The sequence below is a fragment of the Copadichromis virginalis genome, linkage group LG19, assembly GCF_057382275.1.
Source record: "Copadichromis virginalis isolate Kocher_CV1m ecotype Utaka linkage group LG19, C_Virginalis_male_GT1.1, whole genome shotgun sequence".
Lineage (NCBI taxonomy): Eukaryota > Metazoa > Chordata > Actinopteri > Cichliformes > Cichlidae > Copadichromis > Copadichromis virginalis.
Genome location: NC_140636.1, coordinates 14,583,120 through 14,606,758, shown reverse-complemented (window position 1 = coordinate 14,606,758; position 23,639 = coordinate 14,583,120). Strand labels below are relative to the sequence as shown.

General features: G+C 43.3%; 1 protein-coding gene across 1 annotated transcript in view; it reads right to left on the bottom strand.

Annotated features, from left to right (window-relative positions):
- The window catches only part of LOC146685779 (uncharacterized), a 55,109-nt gene that overhangs the window by 19,699 nt on the left and 11,771 nt on the right, over nucleotides 1-23,639 (bottom strand). The window contains exons 2-3 of the mRNA XM_085441687.1: nucleotides 10,803-10,935; nucleotides 1,333-2,588 (exon numbers count right to left, since the gene is read on the bottom strand). Coding sequence (XP_085297813.1) covers nucleotides 1,333-2,588; nucleotides 10,803-10,935 — 1,389 coding nt within the window. The remainder of the gene's footprint in view (nucleotides 1-1,332; nucleotides 2,589-10,802; nucleotides 10,936-23,639) is intronic.

The window sequence follows — 23,639 nt, the reverse complement described above, 5'->3', positions numbered from 1 at the left end:
ACAGCTGTAGACACACTTTATGTATCCACACAAGTAGATAGATCCTACGCTGTGAAAACCACCAAGTGTTATAGCAAAATAGATTCTGGCTTTGTAATACTTTGTTGCATAAATGATAAAAAAAAAAATGTTTGAAAAATAATTAAATGCAGCATATTTAGACCATCAGTTGTGCCTTTGGAGGCCATTAAGATAAATTTATGGCTAAAAATCCAGAGAAGGAAAAGATATCCTGGATATTACAGCCCCCCGGTGAAGTCACTGTTACAACTTGAATCCTCAGGGTCCTCAGATAGCTAATGCTAGCACTATTACAGTGAAGCACGAGTCCAAAGAAGAGTTTACTGCCAACTGGCTCTAAATCCACAGATCCAACGAGCTGCTGACGCAACAGACATGAGAAAGAACAAAGCAGCCATGAAGCAGAGAAAAGAAAAACAGCCAAAATTACAGCAACACAAGACGAGGACAAAGGAAGACCTGGAGCTGAGCTCACAAGCCCTTCTCCCCTCCCAGAGTGGGTAAATCCACCTGACTGTCCAATACATGGATGGAATTTCTGAGCCTCTGCCTGACTGAGCTTCCACTTTTAAGACAGCAAATAAGAAAACTACTTTTAAAACTCTGTGTTGTCCTTAAAATTATAAATCAGACGCTTAGCAGGGAGATTTCAGCCGAACATCAGAGCAGCAGCTGTAAATGCCAAATGTTTTCCTCAGTTTACACCTGCACAACACGACCAAAGGGAAAAACTGCATCTGCGAGTCTTCATGTGAAAGGTCACATGTTGTAGTGTTTTCTGACCTGATTAAGTTCAAATATCGCTCAAACATTTTGTGTCTCTTTTCTAATCATGCCATAAAAATGCTTCACACATGCAGAGTTTCCACTGTTCTCCTGCACGATGACGGTAAACCTGGATGAACTGTGCCGTCTGTAAAACCACCTGCAGAATCAACCGTGTGTAGAAACTTTAAGCACTCCTCCCGAGGCTGAGCGTTTCCACGGCATCCTGAGGTCAAACATGAGACCTGCTGGTTGTAATGACTAACTGGAGGTAGTGAACGAACACCAAAGGTTAACACAGAACAGCTGACCTACATTTGATAAATCTAGTAAAGTGTCAGAAGCTTAAAGAAGGTGTTTCTGAGTGGCTGGATGTTGGGTGGATGAATATTTCAGCGCCTCCCTGCAGGTTTTAGCCCCATTGTTCAGCCCTGGCACAAAGCACCATGGGAACTCGGAGCTCGGGTTGCATGCAGGCTGAGCTCTGTTTCTCTGGATCAAAGAGGCTGTAAAAGCAGAGGAAAATGAAAACAGACAGACACTCACGGTTTCGCCTCTGTTGTGTTTGAGCTCTTTGAAGTTGAGCCTTCGTCCACACTCGGCTCGGGGCCGGTGTGCACCTCGGCAACAGCTTTGCTCTTCGAAGGCAGACTCACAGTCCTGCGTGTGACCCGGCTTGATCTTGTCCGGTGTCGCTCCTGAACCGGAGGAGAACTCCTTGTTGAGTCTGTGTCCGGCCCCTCCGGCTGCTCCGTGGGGGTCTGGACCTCCCCCACAGTCTGTGACAGGGAGGAGAGTGAATGTGGCAGGCTGCCACTGAGCGGAGGAGTCTCTGAGGGGGTGGGAGGGCTCTCTGGTGCTCCCTCATTCTCTGAGTCGTCCTCTGGAATTACTGTGGCAGGTACGGCCAAAAGAGGAGGCGAGTCTGCTCTAAAGCCCTCCTCCTTTTTCATTACATCCCTTTCTTTCTCCCACTCCACCTCCTCCTCTCCCAGGTGTGTCTCCACCCATATGGCTTTGTGGAACAAGACAGGAGACTCGCCTCGGGGTTTTTCCTCTCTCGTGGTTGCACTTTCTCCCGACAGGCTGCTGGTGGATATTCGAGTGCTCGTCCTGGGTCCTCCTGAGTTTTCCCTCTTCCGGTCCGGAGGCTTTCCCTCCTGTTTGAACAAAGTTATTCCTCTCAGCGCCGTGCTGTGGCCCTTCTCTCCAACCTTCACCGATGCTTTCTTTGATGCTAAGCTTATGGAGGTTAGGTTAGGAGACTTTGGGGACTCCACAGCCTTGGAAAGTGGGATCTGAAGTGACGTCAGTGTGGTCGGGCTGATGATATCATCCTCACTGCTGCTCTCTGGTCTCTTCAGTACTTTTTGTTCCAAATTCACCTGCAGCCGTTTGCTCACTTCCTCCACCACGGATTCAGCGAAGCCCACTTCTGACTTCAAACCGGGATCTGGATCTGGCTCGGTGGCAGATGCAGGGTCTGTGGAAGTCATGATTGCATCCAGCTCCTTCACGCTGCTTCTCCCGGTGCTGTTACTGTCTGCAAACGGCAAGTCCGCCTCTACTGTGACCTGCGAGGCCCTGCTGGAGGCGCTCCGGCTGGAGCTCTGGCTCACAGTGTCGCTGTGCTCAGCATTTAACCCATTTTCTGGCTCAGATTGGGCCGAACGTGGAGACAAGGGGGATGCCGGGGAGCTGTCGGTGGAGGTGCTCGAATGATTCCGGCTGCTGCTCTTCTTCCTCTTGGAGCTGAAGAAGTTGGTGAGACGGCCGAACACTGATTTCTTCTCCTCCGAACTCTAAAAAGAAAAGAGGACAGGCAGGAAAGATGAACACTGAGATGTAAGACTGCATTAAGAATGAAATGTGCACAAAAACAACCTGGTGTACTTCCTCTGAGGTTGAGCTGCATCGTGCGCTCTGCCTGTCCTGGACTCCTTGAAACACAAATACAGTCTGGGCCTAAAGTTATCCCACCACCATCACCTCATTTTTCCTTTTCATCTATTTTTATACATTTGAATCATTTTTGAAGTTCAAGGAAATCCCCTGAAAACAGATCCTGTTATATAATCAGAGCCAAGAACAAGAAAGAAGAGTCTGCAGGTTATTTGGCTCCAAGTAAAAACTGAAGCTTTAAATGTTTGTCGATCCTCGTCAGGCAAACTGAGAAGATGAGAAGGAGCGAGTGTTTGTCAGAAGCTCCAACTAATCCAAATCACTGCTGAGCAGCAGGAACTGCAACATGGCAGCCAGAGAGGAGGCGGCGACGGGGAAACATCATCAAAAACAAACAGCAGCCATTCATTGGAAATAAATGTAAAGTAACTGTCGCAGCAGGATTAACAGTAACAGACTGAGTTTGATATTTCTGCAGAAGCACTGAACAGATAATTACGCTCTGAGCTTTTGACTTTCTCTACATGATTACATGCAATTAGACTTTAAATGTATTTCTGTATTTTTTCCCTGTGAGAAGACTGATGGATGTGTTTGTTCATACGGTGTGTTTATAAAAATCGAACAGCCGATTCTTTCATCCTGATGCTTTAATAAGTGAAAATCAGACTCGGATTCATCTCTCAGTCGAGCTGAGACGAGACGAGCCGGCTTTTCTGTAGAAATGAAAACTGGCAGGTGCCTTCATCGACATGCCTTTGAGTCACAGACGAGAATACCTGAAAGATTTTCTAGATAAATATTCTTCCTCAGTCAGAAATGCAAATCGTTGGAATTTACCTTCCTTTAAAAGGTGCGACTGCAATCAATAAGAGTTCTTTCAATTTCAGCTGAAAACATGTTTTATAATTTGGACAGAATATGATCCTGATACACAGACGCAGGTAAAAACAGATCTTTCATAAACTAACTGGTTTTAAGCAGCCAGTTATCCCACATGAGCTTTGAAGGTTTGCCCAAAATGTAGAAACTTTTCAGATTTGGTTGATCTTATCAGCTTCATTTACTCACAAACACATGGATGGACTGGCTGAGTGACTCTGAACAGGAGCAGCTCTCTGTGTAATGTGAGGTAAGCTGTACAGTCAGCACGGCCACACTGTGAACACAAGCTCTTATAACAGCTTATCGTTACCTCACTTTCATTTTTCACTCATACTCATGTTTAAAGCAGCATTTTGTTACATTTTAACCACCTGAGCTCCTTTACTTTGGATATTTGTTTTATTTTGAGCTTATTTACTTTGCTTATAACAAAAGTTGGGAAATACGGGAAGGTCAAACAAAAGCAGAAGCATTGTTAAAGCAAACCCTCTCTTAAAATCTTTATTCTCTCTTATTATGAAATATTTTTCACCATTTTTTGTGTAAAGAGTGAAAAGCTGAACTAAACGCAGACACCCTGCAGTGAATGACACGCAGCAGTAAAACTGAATGACTAACTAAGACACAAACACTTTCATTCCCACAGCTCACAGATTCAAACGGCTCAGAACAAACCCGGAAAACAAACATGGAATATCGGAGCAGGTGGAAGAACAGCAGAGACGTCCACAGTCCAGTTTGAAGCCCGGATGCTCATAATGCACGCACTGCAAAACTAAAGCTGGCAGTTGTCACAAAAAACAAAGAGCACATGTTAGAACAAGAAGCAGGAGCCACAGCAGCTACGCACCATCCTGACTTCCTGGAGTCCAAACTGCAGAAATCCAAGTTCTGTGTCAAAGTTAGTCCCCAAAATCACACAAAACTGCGCCGAGAACCGACGACTAATCACACCTTGTAGAAGAATTCAAACGCTTAAAGCTTCCTCCTCCTCGGGCAGCACTGACTGCCTCTACCTGAGCGTGTCACGGCTCTGAGACGTGGGCTTTGCCTCCTACATCACAGACAGTGTGTGAAAAAAAACAATATTGTGAAAGCCAGCTGGAATTCTCAATCCAGTAAAAAATGAGAGGGTGTGGACGAGGCTGGCGCAGAGCAGCACACCCTTCCTCATTCTAAAGCGTGCGTGTGAATGGGACGCCTGTTATCTGCTGCCGGCTTCACGAACAGATCATTTAGGTCTCAGTGTCGTGTAGAGGAACCACACGGCTGTGACGGAGGAGCATTTCTCTGGGAGACAAACCCATTTCAACACCCTCACTCTGCTTTCCAGCATTTCCATATTTTCACTGAGCAAACAGCAGCTGAGGCCGGCTCAGGCTCAGTTTTTCCAGTTCATATCCAAACAGAAACAAACCACGGAAAACAAAGTGGAAGTGCGGCTACTTTACCTACTTTAAGGGCCTGAAATCCAGAGTGTGTCGAAACCCGGAGGGATTACTCTCCTTCCACCTTTGCCCGCCATGTATTAGTCCACCAACCGCTGCCCTTCTGTTTACCCAAAGCAGGGACAAATGTCAGGTAGGTGGGGACTGAGCTCCATATCAGTGTGAATTATGCCCCACGTCCTTATCTCTTAGACTGTAATAAAAACACGCGGGAAAGATAACGGAGATCAAAATGAAAGAGCGCAGGACGCCTGAGCTTCAGCTTTTACACACGAGTTAATTAAAGCTTCTTATAGTTAGAAATGAACTGCAATCGTTTCACACACTACATATGAAAAGCTTTATAAATATACATTATACTGTGTATTAATGAAGGCATTTATTTTATATGAATCTTATGCATTTAACCCAACGTCATTTATTTACTGAGGGCTTTTATTGTTAGTAATTTTGGCATTTTATGTCCCCCATAGATTTTGGTCCTCCCACAGACACAAATAGCACAGGAGGACGGGTTTGGCAGGTTTCTGTTTATGGGAAGTAGCTCCGGGCCAATAGGATCCAACAGGATTATATGCATGTCATTTTAAAGGAGAAGCACATTGTTACAGTAACTGTTTTTAAAAACTATGTCCACAAACAACATTCTTCATATTCTTTAAGTCTGTAATAAAATATTTGTCCGGACTGACATCAGGAAAATGATCTATGGAGGAACAAAGTCCCAAATGAACGAATGTGTCATTAAACGCAACAACACCTAATAAGTCACAATCAGAGCTGAGTAATATCTGCATTTATTTGATGATTTTAGCATTTTTGGTCTTCCACAGTAATGAACACATATCCAACTGTGTTTTTGTCACTTCCTGTTTGACTCTATACGACTTGAAAGCAGCTGAGAACATGAAGTCATCAGTTTACTGAGCGCAGAGATCAGAGGGTGTAACACCAGGTCAGATTAATGGCATCAAGGTTAAACTCAGAGTTGCTACCTGACTTAATCACCATGGTAACTGATACTGAACACATCACTAAGTCGGGAGCAGGCTATGATCAGGATTTTAAAATTGGACTTCCACAGATTCTTTTATTTACAGCATGTTTGAAGTTTGATATAGATCATCTGGTGTGTGTGTGTGTGTGTGTGTGTGTGTGTGTGTGTGTGTGTGTGTGTGTGTGTGTGTGTGTGTGTGTGTGATGTTAGGCCGTAAACAACCTGTGCAGAAGTCTAAATGTTATTATGCTGGAAACACAGAACACACAGCAGCTCAGTCACTGTTTGTTTTACCTGAAACAAACAGCAGTGACTGTTGCTTTACATGGATCCAGTCTCACAGCTGTAAGCTTCACCTGTCACCAATAAACAGCAGCACTGAGCGCGCTCAGACATAAATTCATCCGCTTGAATGTAAATGCTTATTTTACTGCTGCGAGCACGAAATCAGCAGATTAATGATTTTCTGCAACATTCATCTCTCAGTCTTTTATTTTACCGTTTGATCTTCTCTGTTCTTTAAACGTTTTTGTGACTTTTAATCATCATCTTTTCATCATCACCATCTGCATATGTCTCTGATTGGAGTAAAGCAGCATTTTGTGCAGGACAAAGGTCACGTGACCTACAAGCGTGCATAGATCCTGAATCTGCAAGCCCGGCATAACAGAGAACGTTAATAACCATCGTGGTATCGAGATCATCTCAGACTCGGAGGCTTTGTTGATCCAGTTTTGTGAACTTTCTTGGTTGTGTATCTCTGATGAGCTGCAAGCTTTCGGTTCAGTCCTAAATCAACATCTCTGAGAAGTTGAGAGACTCCTCGTCCTCTGAGACCACAGCGTCCATCTTTGTCGTGATGTTCATCTATCGTCCACCTGGGCCTTACACAGAGTTTCTGTCTGATTTCTCAGACTTTTTATCTGATTTAGTTCTCAGCTCAGATAAAATAATTATTGTGGGTGATTTTAACATCCATGTAGATGCTAAAAATGACAGCCTCAACATGGCATTTAATCTGTTATTAGACTCAATTGGTTTCTCTCAAAATGTAAAAGAACCCACCCACCACTTTAATCACACTCTAGATCTTGTTTTAACATATGGCATAGAAACTGAACATTTAACAGTGTTTCCTGAAAACCCTCTCCTGTCTGATCATTTCCTGATAACATTTACATTTACAATAATTGATTACACAGCGGTGGAGAGTAGACTTTATCACAGTAGATGTCTTTCTGAAAGCGCTGTAACTAAGTTTAAGAATATAATCCACCCACTGTTATCATCTTCAATGCCCTGTACCAACACAGAGCAGAGCAGCTATCTGAACACTACTCCAACAGAGGTCGATTATCTTGTTAATAATTTCACCTCCTCACTACGTACGACTCTGGATACTGTAGCTCCAGTGAAAACTAAGGTCTCTAATCAGAAGTACCTGACTCCGTGGTATAATTCTCAAACACGTACCCTAAAGCAGATGACTCGTAATCTGGAGAGGAAATGGCGTGTCACAAATTTAGAGGATCATCATTTAGCCTGGAGAAATAGTTTGCTGCTTTATAAGAAAGCCCTCCGCAAAGCCAGAACATCTTACTATTCATCACTGATTGAAGAAAATAAGAACAACCCCAGGTTTCTCTTCAGCACTGTAGCCAGGCTGACAAAAAGTCAGAGCTCTTTTGAGCCAACCATCCCTTTAACGTTAACTAGTAATGACTTCATGAACTTCTTCACAAATAAAATTTTTATCATTAGAGAAAAAATTACCAGTAATCATCCCACAGATGTAATATTATCTGCAGCTACTCTTAGTACCATCGATGTTAAGTTAGACTCTTTTTCTCTAATTGATCTTTCTGAGTTAACTTCAATAATTACTTCCTCCAAGCCATCAACGTTCGATACTGTCGACCATAATATCCTATTAGAGCGATTAGAACATGCTGTAGGTATTACAGGTACTGCACTGCAGTGGTTTGTATCATATCTATCTAATAGACTCCAGTTTGTGCATGTAAATGGAGAGTCCTCTTCACACACTGAGGTTAATTATGGAGTTCCACAGGGTTCAGTGCTAGGACCAATTCTGTTTACATTATACATGCTTCCCTTAGGCAGCATCATTAGAAGACATAGCATACATTTTCACTGCTATGCAGATGACACCCAGCTCTATCTGTCCATGAAGCCAGATAACACACACTAATTAGTTAAACTGCAGGAATGTCTTAAAGACATAAAGACCTGGATGGCTGCTAACTTTCTGCTTCTTAATTCAGATCAAACTGAGGTTATTGTACTCGGCCCTGAAAAGCCTAGGAATATGGTATCTAACCAGATTCTTACTCTGGATGGCATTACCTTGGCCTCCAGTAACACTGTGAGGAACCTTGGAGTCATTTTTGACCAGGACATGTCCTTCAACGCACATATTAAACAAATATGTAAGACTGCGTTCTTCCATTTGCGCAACATCTCTAAAATTAGAAATATCCTGTCTCAGAGTGACGCTGAAAAACTAGTTCATGCTTTTATTACTTCCAGGCTGGACGACTGTAATTCATTATTATCAGGATGTCCAAAAAACTCACTGAAAAGCCTTCAGCTAATCCAAAATGCTGCAGCAAGAGTACTGACAGGGACTAGAAAGAGAGAGCAGATTTCTCCTGTTTTGGCTTCCCTTCATTGGCTTCCTGTTAAATCCAGAATTGAATTCAAAATCCTGCTCCTCACATACAAGGTCTTAAATAATCAGGCCCCATCTTATCTTAATGACCTTGTAGTACCATATCACCCTATTAGAGCACTTCGCTCTCGCTCTGCAGGCTTACTTGTTGTTCCTAGAGTATTTAAAAGTAGAATGGGAGGGAGAGCCTTCAGTTTTCAGGCCCCTCTTCTGTAGAACCAGCTTCCAGTTTGGATTTAGGAGACAGACACTATCTCTACTTTTAAGATTAGGCTTCAAACTTTCCTTTTTGCTAAAGCATATAGTTAGGGCTGGACCAGGTGACCCTGAATCCTCCCTTTGTTATGCTGCAATAGACGTAGGCTGCCGGGGATTCCCATGATGCATTGAGTTTTTCCTTTCCAGTCACCTTTCTCACTCACTATGTATTAATAGACCTCTCTGCATTGAATCATATCTGTTATTAACCTCTGTCTCTCTTCCACAGCATGTCTTTATCCTGTCTTCCTTCTCTCACCCCAACCGGTCGCAGCAGATGGCCCCGCCCCTCCCTGAGCCTGGTTCTGCCGGAGGTTTCTTCCTGTTAAAAGGGAGTTTTTCCTTCCCACTATTGCCAAAGTGCTTGCTCATAGGGGGTCATATGATTGTTGGGTTTTTCTCTGTATCTATGAAGCGCCTTGAGGCGACTTATGTTGTGATTTGGCGCTATATAAATAAAATTGAATTGAATGTTTGGATGCACAGTGTTTCCACGCAGTGCCGCCTTGATGCTCTGAATAACGACCTCACTTCCTTTTCCCACTATCACAGCTGCTGACTCAGCAAATGTTCTGCAGGAAACTGGAGCTGTGTTTTTACCAAGTGAACAATGTCAGCAGGTTGAACTCGTTAGTCAGTCAAATCCAGCCGAGCGCCGTTTGCTGCTTCAATGAAGATAAAATCATAGGAAATCTGACCGCCTAACACGGCTAATGCAGCTAATCTGCTCCGGATGCACTTCTGATCCATTTCTTCCACTTCGCGCGTCTGAACTTGCCGTTTTTATGTTTCCAAAGTCTCAAACTTTCTGACGTCTTGCAGATTTTTAAATAAAACAGTGTCTAACAAAGAAGTGCTGCACAGGTAGATTTGGAGGAAATGCCCTCGCAGAGCCGTCAGTGCTGCCGTTTATTAAACCAACAGTGACGATTTATAAAGACATCTGCTCGTGTTTGAATACGATGACACGGTCAGCTGGCAGCAAACATGATGGCTCATGAAACAATGTGATCAATCAGCTGATCGAGTCACATAAACTCTGAACCATCTTCATGTTTCTGTTTATTTAAAAAGGACTATGAATAGACTTAAATTCAGTGTGTAAATATGTCAGATTTCGCCACTAATTTTCATCTAAATCACAGTTATGGACAAACAATAAAAACTAAGAACCAGGCCTCAAGAAATCAAAAACTAAATAACTGGACCAGTAAAGTAATGCAAACAGAGCTGAAGCTGAAACCACGACACATAATCTCTTCTCTGCTTTCATCTGGACCTCATGGACGAGGCGCCCGAGAAACAAACCAGAAAATCTCAAAACGGCTAAAAATAAAAATCTGAAAAAAAAAAAAAAAAAAAGCAGATTTGACAACATCTGGAGTGAAAGTATAGAAGATCACTCTCCTGTGAGAGACGGCAGAGGTCCTAATGATCTGACTCCCAGATTTTCCATCGATCACCAGGATGTTCCACATGTTCTAACTGATGAGACAAAAAAACTAAACACTAAAACCTTCATCCCAGCTCTGAAGCATCTCTGAGCTCAAACTACACAGAGAGGATTAACTGATGATCCAAAGGAAGCAACAAGAACAAACCCCTGACCTATGAGCCGACAGCTGATCGATCAATATCACCCAGAATCCGAGTGATTGTCAGCAGCTAAGAGTTTCTGCACTCACAGAGTTCAATAAAGACGTGAAGATAAATTCATTTTGTATATTTGTTTAATATTGATCTGCTTCTCCTCTCAGGGTGGAATATAAGCTGCTCTGACGTTATGCACACGTAGGTATGCATCTGTAATCTCTGATGATTAACTCAGACCCACCTTGGAGTGTTTGGAGGGTGACATCAGGCTTCCCGGCGCTGCGTTCATGTCGAGGCTGATCACGGACGTCCAGTCAGACTCGGTCTGGTAGCTGAACTCTGTGGAAACGCTCATCTGGTCGGGGTCGAGGCTCCTGGTGCACAGAGGCAGGAAACAGAGGGGAGAGGATGTTATGTCACCGACCTTTGTTTCTGCTCTCATTGTGCTTGTGCGTGTGTCTGTGTTCATTAAAACACACACTTCACAACAGAAAAACACAACAACGTCCCAGGAGATGAACCACTAAGCAAAGCACATCCTCAAATCCTCCAATCTGAACCCCAAACTCAGCAGTTAGCTGAAGTAAACACAAACATGCCGCAGTGATAGAAACACCATCACGTCCTGCTGTCCTCCACCTGAAACACACAACACCACAGAAACATGAACAGCTGTGCACAGCAGCTGCACTTTCTGTCTTTCCCATTATCACTGGTAAGATTTCCAATTACTCTGAAAAATGATGGACTTTAAAAACATGAAGGATTAAAATTAATTTCCCGTCTAAAAGTCAAAGTTCTGCTTAAAACCTCACGATGACTACATCTGTCATTATAATGACAGCTCTCCTGCTAACACACTACAGATAAAGCACCATATTAGACTAGCATGTATGCATGTTATTTAATGTCCTCAAGTGCAAACACACACCCATGCACGCGCACACACACCCATGCAAACACACGTGCTGCTTCACGTCAAAGCTGCTGTGTTGGTTTTCTTCTCACACCTCTGATTGTTTTAGAGGTTAAACAAACGAACAGGCGAGCCAGAAAAATGACACCTGACGAGGAACGCTCGCTCCCTGCATGCACGCCGCTCAGACCGAGCAATTAGAGCGCCGCAGAGGATTGTAGAGCACGTGTGAGGCATGAGGAGATGTAAGTACTTCAAGGAGGAGCAGTTTCATGCAGCGTTTACAGACTGAACGCTGCTGCAGTCGTGCAGGACGTCAGCAGGCCTCCATGTGTTGTGCTCGTCTTCATTTAGAGTTTGACTCCATCATCAGAGTGCAACACAAAGGCAGTTAAACTGTTCCTAACTGGACAGTGAGGCAGAAACCATTGTGTGCGCTCTCTTTATCCCTGCTGAGTTTTCTCTAGCTTTGCTTTTTGCTGCTGACAGCATGAGACGCTACCTGCAGCCTCTCAGGTGGAACAGGCGAGGACATCCATGGGTGTCATCATGAGGTTTGCTGTGTCTCTGAGCACAGTCTGCAGAGTGAGGAGGAGATGCCAGGAGACAGCTCATCATACGGGGGGGACCTGGAAAGGACCTCCTCCATCAGCAGGATCATGCTGATGGAGGATGGTATGTGCTCCTTTGTGTGAGGAGGAACGGGATGAGCCTTCAGCTGCTCCCTCATGTGACTCCCAAAGTCTCGTCTAACACTTAAGTTCAGCTCTAGATCAGTGAAAGAACGTCTGGTCGACATCATCTGACCACAACAATCTTTCTGTACCTGCAGCTGTCCTGAGCTCACAACTGCTTTTTAAATTAATCTGTTCATTTCTTCACTGAATCAAACTGAGTTTGACACTGTGCTTTAGCTGCCCAAAGGTGTTACCAAGATGGCTGCTAAGTGATGAAATAAACTTCTAGAAGACAGCTGGCTTAAAGTGGGAGGAGCTTGTTTCAGACAGAGGATGTACTAAGGGGCAACACCAAAGCCCAGTATAAGATAAAGAAGGATTATTTTGAACTGTGACTCATGCAAAGCTGCTCTGGTTGAGTCCAAGTGTAAAAACATGGAGCTGGAAATGAGCAGTACAATAACGAATGACAACAACTGTTCATAAAGTTGCTACACTGTGAGGTTTCAAACACAAACAGCAGGACACGAGTGGCTGTAATACCTTCTTAACCCACAAGGAGGCAGAGTTTGACTGTTGCTTGCTGCAGGAACTCACATCAGGTAACGTGACTCAGTTTGTCTGTCGGTCAGATTGTGCAGTTACCTCTGACTGTATCATGACCTCGTCATCATGTACAGACTCCTGTCTTTGTAAATAAAGTTAAAATGAATCGTGCAGCTGTGCAGGTGGGACTCGTCTGTGCTTCACACTCTGATCCACCATGTTTATTTCTTTGTGGTGTGAAACCTGATAAAACAGGCTATCAGCCTGTTTTATCAAGGTTATCAGGCTCCTTGATAAGCGCCAGGTGATGTTACATGTGTCTGATGAAGACAATCTGTTCACTCTGATCCAAACTCCTGTTGTGAGGAGCTTTCTATTGATAAAGCTTAGAAAGGTTTAAGGTAGTTGGGGGGGAAACATGAATGATTGAAAAACCTGCAAAAACTTTATTTCACCACAAACTGTCCAAACCAATCAGCACGTTCTTCTGCCAGGAAATATTTTCATTTTTATAAAGTTTCACTGAAAGGTCACAGACTTGTTATTTTGTGATTGGACACGTGTGAGACTGACCGGCCGGTCACCGGTCGGGCCGAGAACACTGGAAATCGTCTGATTCCGGTCCCTGGCCGATCGATCGGTGCATCACTATTAAAAATAAGAGCTGTTACAAAGATGGCTGACGAGAATAACAAACAAGGCAAAACGTCTTCTGAGTAAAATGTCCAGGTAAGACTTCACAGCCTTACTGAGATTCCTTTGAACAGTCTCGCCTCAGCCTGTCTGGGGTTTCCTCATTTTTCCTGAAATGTCTCAACATCTCATCAACAGACAAGCATCGACGTGCCGCCTCCAATCAGCCTTTTGGGAACCGAATCCTTGAGTGTGATCGTGCCGGCACATGTGGACGGAGAGAGGAAGCAGCATCTCTGCAGCCCCTCTGTGCTCGCCTCCAGCACGAGAGCTGATTTAAAACGTGGAGCGGTGGGATTTCACTCACTGGCTGTCATGTCGTCACTGCGGCAGCAGATAGATGTGCCCTGCAGTGATGCGACATGTACATACTTGGAGGTGGTTTCACCAGAACAGGAGGGATGTTCACGGTCTCTGCAGAAGGAAACTTTCAGGGGGAAAACAGAAGCAGGTCAAATATTTGTCCTCTCCATAAATAGATTCATACAGGGAGTGCAGAATTATTGGGGAAATGAGTATTTTGTCCACATCATCCTCTTCATGCATGTTGTCTTACTCCAAGCTGTATAGGCTCGAAAGCCTACTACCAATTAAGCATATTAGGTGATGTGCATCTCTGTAATGAGAAGGGGTGTGGTCTAATGACATCAACACCCTATATCAGGTGTGCATAATTATTAGGCAACGTCCTTTCCTTTGGCAAAATGGGTCAAAAGAAGGACTTGACAGGCTCAGAAAAGTCAAAAATAGTGAGATATCTTGCAGAGGGATGCAGCAGTCTCAAAATTGCAAAGCTTCTGAAGCGTGATCATCGAACAATCAAGCGTTTCATTCAAAATAGTCAACAGGGTCGCAAGAAGCGTGTGGAAAAACCAAGGCGCAAAATAACTGCCCATGAACTGAGAAAAGTCAAGCGTGCAGCTGCCAAGATGCCACTTGCCACCAGTTTGGCCATATTTCATAGCTGCAACATCACTGGAGTGCCCAAAAGCACAAGGTGTGCAATACTCAGAGAAAGGCTGAAAGACGACCACCACTGAACAAGACACACAAGCTGAAACGTCAAGACTGGGCCAAGAAATATCTCAAGACTGGTTTTTCTAAGGTTTTATGGACTGATGAAATGAGAGTGAGTCTTGATGGGCCAGATGGATGGGCCCGTGGCTGGATTGGTAAAGGGCAGAGAGCTCCAGTCTGACTCAGACGCCAGCAAGGTGGAGGTGGAGTACTGGTTTGGGCTGGTATCATCAAAGATGAGCTTGTGGGGCCTTTTCGGGTCGAGGATGGAGTCAAGCTCAACTCCCAGTCCTACTGCCAGTTTCTGGAAGACACCTTCTTCAAGCAGTGGTACAGGAAGAAGTCTGCATCCTTCAAGAAAAACATGATTTTCATGCAGGACAATGCTCCATCACACGCGTCCAAGTACTCCACAGCGTGGCTGGCAAGAAAGGGTATAAAAGAAGAAAAACTAATGACATGGCCTCCTTGTTCACCTGATCTGAACCCCATTGAGAACCTGTGGTCCATCATCAAATGCGAGATTTACAAGGAGGGAAAACAGTACACCTCTCTGAACAGTGTCTGGGAGGCTGTGGTTGCTGCTGCACGCAATGTTGATGGTGAACAGATCAAAACACTGACAGAATCCATGGATGGCAGGCTTTTGAGTGTCCTTGCAAAGAAAGGTGGCTATATTGGTCGCTGATTTGTTTTTGTTTTGTTTTTGAATGTCAGAAATGTATATTTGTTGAATGTGGAGATGTTATATTGGTTTCACTGGTAAAAATAAATAATTGAAATGGGTATATATTTGTTTTTTGTTAAGTTGCCTAATAATTCTGCACAGTAATAGTCACCTGCACACACAGATATCCCCCTAAAATAGCTAAAACTAAAAACAAACTAAAAACTACTTCCAAAAACATTCAGCTTTGATATTAATGAGTTTTTTGGGTTCATTGAGAACATGGTTGTTGTTCAATAATAAAATTATTCCTCAAAAATACAACTTGCCTAATAATTCTGCACTCCCTGTATGATGAGCAAAGCTGTCATGCAGCGGCTGCATGACAGCTTTGCTAACAACACTTTGCATGTTCCTCAAACAAATTTATGTATTGAGACAGTTTGATTCATCCATGTAAAGGATCTTAGTTTTCTACAGCGTGGAAGCTCGGTCTGCAGATGTGCTCCTGTTTCTGCTGAACTTCAGTCGAATTAAACCAAAGTGACTCCATAAACCAAAACAGGTCACATGACTGAGTTCAGAGACAGCTTTGTGTGTCCTGCACATTCTGCAGCCTGCTGCGAGTCCAACACCACCTCCTGCCTGTATTTCCACACAGCTGGAAAAATCTGTGAACAGATGTCAGAGAACAAAGAACCCTCACACAGAGGGAAAACTGTGAGCTGTGCATCCTTACTTTTAAAAAAAAAGTGAGTGTAACCTCTGACCCTGTTAAAGATGACTTGAGGGTGAAAATGCGTCTCCCACACTGTCAGCGATCGGCACAAACCAGCCCCGACTTGTGTGAATCTTCTCTTTATTGCAGCAGACAAAGATCTACTGTTACTGATGTTAAAAAACAATGTGTGCTGTTATGTTAATACACCAAGGCAACAGATGTCAGTGTGTCAGGGTTAGAATTCACAGATTTGATTAACAGCAGAAATTAAACAGCAGGCGGGTGGAGGTCGAGCGGGTGTAGAAAGGCTTCATTCTTCAAACCAACGCCCCCCCCCCCCCCCCCCGACCCACGAGGAGGGTTTTTTAGGAGAAGGAGTATAATTATTGACCTTCACCAGCACAGGAAATGCAAACATGCTTATTTTAAATGATTATTTTTAAAGTTTAATTACTTATCAAGAATGATCTATTCTTGTTCTATAAACTTCAGGTTAAATTTTACATGCACACAGACTCTGATACTGTGAAAGACGCTTTTTGTAGTCAACCTCTGCAAATTTCAACTGAAACTGTCACCAGCAGGGGGCAGCGTTTCTCCAGTACATGTCTGAGATGTTTTCAGACTGCTGCTGTTTAACTCCTGATATTTACTTTTAACTTCATCTTTTTCTTGAGAGGCTCTGCTTTTCATCATTTTAAATAAAATCTCTTCTTTTTGCTTGTTAAATAAAAGTTAGATTGGGTCACAGCACCATCTCCTGGTACAATCTGGTATTACATGGAAGTACAGCATGGACCTTGTTCAGCTTTAGTTGACGTCTCCTCAACGCACGGATGCTTTGGATATGATTTTTTAAAGGATGTTTTGATAGACTTTGTTAATCATATATAATAAATTTTTAAATTATTTTTTGTTTAATTGACTTAATTTAGTCGTGTTGCAATTATTCACCAAAACTTTGATACTGATATACGTTTCATGTCTGCACCTCTTTAAAACAGCTGTATTTTAACACAAGCCATGATATTTATCTAAAAATAGTTACATTTTCTTTGTTTACTCATTAAAAATTAGTATATCATTATAAAATATTTAATAATTTTCCTTTTTAGGTTATGCTTTTCGTCACACTGACAATAAGCTGCATTTACCACATAAAAAAAATGCTGCACTGCATTTTTAAGCTAATTTTATGACAAAGCAAGTCAGAAGTTGTGGTTTTCTGAATTCTTCGGTGGTGTGATAAAGTTTCATCTTTTTCTGAGTTCCTTCTATGGAAAGGGGAGAAACAGAAAGACGTCCGTAGACGCTTTTATTATTATGTGTTTCCTCCTTCCTTTCCAAAGTCAACATGTCAGCATTATTAGCAGCGTGTTCTCGCCGTACTGACAGTTTTTCTTCCGAAGAGGAAGTGTTCTCTGTATTTTATTCCTGTGCAGGACGGAGATGCACGGGTGAAAACAGGATTCGTTTTCCAAACATGGAACATGTCTGCACTTTAAAACGCTCGAAAGCGTTCACAAACACTTGGCCTGGTTTTGCCTGCACGCCACAGCAGCAGCAGTTATTGGTGCAGTGGAAGCAGAGCGGCTGCAGCTTACTGGCTGCTGCAGACCCGCCCCGTGTCTGGCAAACATTCAGCCTGCAGCGGTCGTTCCAGGCACTCCCTAAACGCTCAGCCAATTTCACAAACAACAGCTGGTTTGGGTTCTCAGAGCAAAGCGCCTGTTTGTATTTCTATACAGCACTTTGGGTTCGTCTATCAGCTTTTAACATGAATTATTCTGAGCAAACAGAAGCACAGCAGAGGGCGGCTCTTTCGCCACACTTTAGCTGAGTATTCAGCTCAAAGTTTCTATTGGGCAACTTCACCCTGGAGAAAGGCTTCAGTCCAGCTCTCGTCTCCACTGTGGCCTGTATTCTTTCACTTTTTGTCCATCTTCCATCAGCAGCTCCCGGTGACTCATTAAAGCCCTCGTACAGCAAACAGAGGCTGAGTCAGCCGCTGAATCCTGTCCATCCCTTGTTTAGTTTATTCAGTAGCTGCTGCTGGTTTGATCAGTATTTCTTAACATTACAGATATTAATCTCTGCTGTGGATTCATTTTACTCTGCTAGTTTGGTGGGAGTTTGTGCATGCACATGCTTGTGTTATGTACTCAGAGTTACTGAAGCTTCGACATGCATGAAAGGCAGATTTCACCTTTTTCACAGTCAGAATTTATTCTGTGTCTGAGCTTTCGTAACGCTGCAGCAGAGCGACAAGAGAAAGGGAGGTTCCAGCTGGAACTGTTTTGGGGAAGGGCAGCCTCATCTCATGTTTGCAGTTGCTACGGACACTTTATTAGGTACACCTCTAGTATCAGTTAAAGTCCTTTTTGCCTTCAGATCTGCCCCATTTCTTCATGGCACAGATTCAACAAAGTGCTGGAAACATTCCTCGGAGATTTTGGTCCATGTTGACATGACATCATCACACAGCTGCTGCTGATTTGACAGCTGCATGGTGAGAATCTCCTGTTCCCCCACATCCCAAAGGTTCAGAGATAAGAAACCAGTTTGAGATGATGTGAGCTTTGGGACAGTGAGCATTATCCTGCTGGAAACAGCCATCAGCAGATGGTACACTGTGGTTATAAAGGGATGGACATGGTCAGCAACAACACTCAGGTAGGCTGCAGAGATTAAACTGAGCCATCATCCTCCACATCATTGCACAACCTTCAGCAACCTGAACTATTGAAACAAGGCAGGATGGATCCATCACATCATTTATATAAACTTTACCATTCAAACGTTTCTGCAGACAGAAACTCAGCACACAACATTTTTCAGACCTTCCATCGCCCAGTCTGGGTTTGTTATACCCTCAGTGGTACCCAGTGCAGTCGTCTGCTGCTGCAGCCCATAATGTTTGATGTGTTGTGCGAGTGGTTAACGAGTGGTTATCTGTTCCTGTTGCCTTCCTATCAGCTCAAAGCAGTCTGCCCATTCTCATCTGACTGCTGACGTCAACAAGGAAGGTTTTCCTCAGAACTGCTGCTCACCGAATAGGTCAAAGGTCATCTTCACCATGCCTTCATGCCTCTACGCACTGAGTTGTTGCCATGTGACTGGCTGATTAGATATTTGTGCAAACAAGTAGTTAAACAGGCGTACCTGTGTACCTGTGAGTGTATCCTGCCCTCTCAATCAAACATGACATAGATTTTGTGCAGTAGTACAAAATGATCTCAAATGTGCTGGAAACAGCTTCTTTTACAGTCCTGGGGCGTGCTGCACGAGAGCACGCTTCACTTAAGCCTTTGTGTTCATGAACGGGGTCACACAAGTCCAACAGCAAATGTGTCACAGGACGGAGGACGGTCATATTTACTCCAGTTTCACACAACACAAAACAGGGCAATGTTGTGTTTGTGCTGGAGTTACACTCAGCCAACCTGAGAGCCTTTCAACACACAGCACACACAAGCTGTGACAGAAAGAGACAAAAACACACACGGCATCATTCAGCCTCCTTAAAATAATCCATCCTTCAGAATCACACAAACAATGAATGTTTTCAGTATTCGACTAATCCAATCTCAGAGGCTAATCGCTCATGTTAACAACAATAATGGCTGCAGGTACACAAACACAGACACACGCTGAAAATAAAAGCAAAGCTTCCACTCCATCCCACATTACAAACCTAAACATCCTCCACACAATATTACATTTACACCAATAATCCTCCTGGTTTATCGAGCCATTATAACATTATCAACACCTTGAACAAAGGAGTGTGAAGCTGATGCTGGTTCACAGAAGCAGGTTGTGTTGATGGTGAAGATGCATTTCCAGATTTACCAGTTGCAGCTGTTGTTGTTCTTCTGTAATCCAGTTATTATTGAAGCTGGAACTTTGGCAGCAGGCGTGTTTCCAGCTTATCAGATGACTTTGTAACAATCTGAGCTGGTTTTGTCATGTAGCAGCGCACTTTGCAACAATATGCACACAAAATCCAGTAATTTGGATTTATTTACAGTCAGACGGGCACTTCCACCTGGAATGTGCTGATTCCTAGAATCCGAAGATTTTGGAGGATGTAAACAAAAAGTGTTGCTGTAGAGGCAGAAAGTTCAGTCGCATGTTTTTAGCTTGAATCTGTTCATGTTCCATCAACAATAACAGCACGCCGAATTAGCTGCTAGCAATTCCTACATGACTGAACTTGTGGATACTAGATTACTTTGTGATTGAGTCGAGGAGCACTGCAGTAAATAAATATATTTAGAAATCCCACTAGTCTCATAAGCTTCACTAGACTGATCCAGAGATGCTGTATCGAGGTGAGGGATTGTAGCATATACTCTTTAACAGGCTGCTGAGCTCAGCGAGCTGTGAAACATGGAAAATGATATTAACACAGTCTTTTCCTTCAATGGCCTCGACAGCATCATCATGCACAATCACAAGAACCTGCTCAGGTGCATTTCCTGCTTCCAAGGATATCACACTTCCACTGACTGAGTTTTAACCGAGTTATCGTTTCACAGTTTCTGGCCATCCAGCTCTAAAGCTGTGAAAACACCAACATGCTGACAGCAACAGGAAAATATTTATGGTCGGAGAACAATGGCCTCACATCTCCCTTTGATGAGAACAATTCATTCTGACTTCTTCTGTCTATCACACCTCCACCTCTTCACTTGCATTAAACCATTATCATCTGCAGCATACCAGAAAATGTTGTTTTGTTGCACACAGGCGTGGTGATGTAGTCTAATCAAAACAGCGACTGAACAGAGACATGGAGGACCCGTCCAGTATCCTTTACAAAACTGGTTTTGTGTCAGTGCTTACGCAAAATAAACAAACTTGAGCTCTTACTTTTAACCACAGATGCTCCTCCAAGGGAAAAGGCAGCGATCTGTAGCTCTGCATTCAGCTCTCAGGTTTAACACGTTTAAGACGAGCAGTCACAGTGGAAACAACCAGAAGAGCTGAAAAAGCTTAAACAGACTGAAAGCTGTCGGAACGAAAAGTGTCTACAAAGAGAAGCCAACATAGCAGTTTCTCAGGGTTGCATTCTTCTGAATGTCCAGCAGGGGGCGACTCCTGTGGTTGTGGCTCTGTTTCTTTGCTTTCTTGAAAAGTTGAGAAAAGACAGACTTTTCAAACGCCACCACAGCTGTCAGCTTTCACTCAAACACTCGAGCGCTACCGTTAACCAATCAAATCGCTTCCTGCAAACATCCAGAACGAGTGAGGTGGGCGCTCGTTTGGTTTAGCATCAAAATGCAGGAGAAGCTGATCGTTGTGGCAAGTAATCCTGTCAAAGGTGGACATCACCACCGTGAGGTTCCCCACTGGTCTCTGGGTGATCGTCTTTTCTGAAAGTCAGAATCACCAAACTTCAGGGAACGGGCTTCATGTTTTCTTTAATATGACCAGAAATGAGTGACTGAGCCCAAAACTGATCAGGAAACTATTCAGAGGTCAGAGCTGAGGGTCATTTTACCACAGACGTCTGCAGAACCACTGTGTTTGCAGCCACGCTCTTTAAATCGAACAAAACGTGCAGAGAACAAGAACATCATGCCGACCTGGACAAGAAGATGAGCCTTCATTTTCCTGACCGCACCTCAAATGTGTGATAATATTTCAGTACAGCCCCGGAAATGTAATAGTTCTCAATCTGCTGGTGAACCAATTCAGTCTTTGTAGAGCAGATTCGCTACGGCAGCTCTTTACCATCGAGGTTGGTAATAAAACGTTTCCACCTGTTGTGCAGACCAGCGGCCAAAAAGATACTCAAGCAAAGGAATTAAAGAGTCAATAAATGTGTCTCTGAGCTCTTCTTCTATCATGTAAAAACATGTAATGTGGATCAAACGGCTGTTCCTCCCTCTCAGCTGTGTCAGTTAAAATAAAGATCCTATATCCCTCATGAACAATAGAGTTTGGCAGCAGGACAAGAGACGTTTCTCAGAACCTTCTGCATTATTAGGCCAGAACAAAGGTTACAATATCCGCCTAATTGGCTCGTCAAAAAGTGGTTAAGAAGGTGGTTTTATGTCAAGACAAATCATGTTTTATGGAGCTCCTCAGAAGCCCGAACAACATGACAGAGGTGACTTTCTACGAGCAGAAACAGGACGTATTACTCAACGTTCAAAACCTGTTTCAGGCCCCACGTTTCACTGCCTGCTCCCTGCAGCGACGTCCTCGACATACGAGCTGATTCTTTTGTTTTCAGCTAACCCGAGTCATCGCCTCATCACCCTCTTCCTCCCAATCAATCTGCACTATCAGAACTGGGTCAAAGATTAGCTCAGTCAGCATGTAAGGAAGCAGAAATCAATACGTTCATTACGAAAAGACAACAACTGTAGAGATGACTGCAGAAAAATCCACGTGTCATTACATCATTTACTGATGGCTCCAATCAATACTGTCTAACATCACATATAAGTCAGTTCTACCATTGATGCTTCAGAATACAAGCAGCATTTAACCATGCAATCTAAATCAATATAAACATTTTATAATGTGAACAGGTTGTTGTGCACCAGTCGCAGTGACAGAGTGTTTCCTGCTGTGTCTCGTCAGTGTTATATGAATGAACAGGTGTGGACAGGTGTGCTGCATGCATTCAGCTGCGAGCTGAAGCTCAGGTCTGAGCCTCCAAATCTTGTTTTCTTTTCTGTTTTTTAACTTTTTGCACAGAATAATGACCAAATAGAAGCTTTAAAAAAACGTGAGATTTAATCAGATTTTATTTATTCAACTTGTCTCGTTTAAAAATGAACCCAAAATTAAGTTGGTACGATAAATGTCCAGTAACAAAACAAAAACCTATTAAAAGTTGACAGAAGGGAGAAGCCTGAAAAGGTTCAACTGTAGCCGAATACACGAGACAAAAACCTGTAAGTTACTGTACTGTAGTTTACTGTTAGTGTAAATGTGGTTTAATACAGAGCAGAAATATTAGTGTTGACAGACAGTCAATAGGAATAACAGGAATATTCTGGATATTAGGACTAGTGCTGGGCCATATCCTGCTGTTCACAGTAACACCGGTTTAATGTTGGGCAACGATAAGAAAATGAGATATTGTGATAGAATATGGGTAAAACGCGCATGCGCAGTGCCTTTGTTTTCATACGCACATGGCGGAAAAAGCATGGCGGCGACGGAGAATGAGAAGGGTGAAAGCGGATCGTTGAATGAAACGATGAACCAGAACTGGTTTGTAAAAATGCTGCAACTTCAGTGGTGTGGAACTGGTTTAGCTTTCGTCCGTCAGATACACAACAAAGCACTATTTTTGGTAGAGCGTGCTAGTGGGGCGTCGTTATTACCGTGTTGTTTGGAAAATACGGCGCACATAAAATCAATCCTTTGATTTTCTGTAAAGTCGACAGTGCCCCTTATAATCCCGTGTGCCTTATGTTTGAATTCTGTTTGTGTTTACTGATCTCGAAACTATTTTATGTACACGGCGCTCGAAAATCTGTCAAACGTTTTAGTGCGACTTTGCTAAGTTACGAAGCCGCACTGCTTGATGGATTGTCGGAGCATTACGGCTATCATAGGCAGGAGCCTCGCGGAGTGATACGTACAGTGCTTCAACATAATATTACCGTATTGTGTGTGTATAACCTCTTTAAGTGTTGTGGATATTATACATGGTTATGCTGAGGATATGTCGGCCAGTTTCCACTGGAAATGCCTTTTGGTTAAACTGTCAGCAACGAATTTGCATTTGCACTGTTACATTTGTATATAACTTTAATGCACATAAAAAACAGCTGCTTGTTTAAGTGAAAATACACTGATGGGGTTTTTTGCAC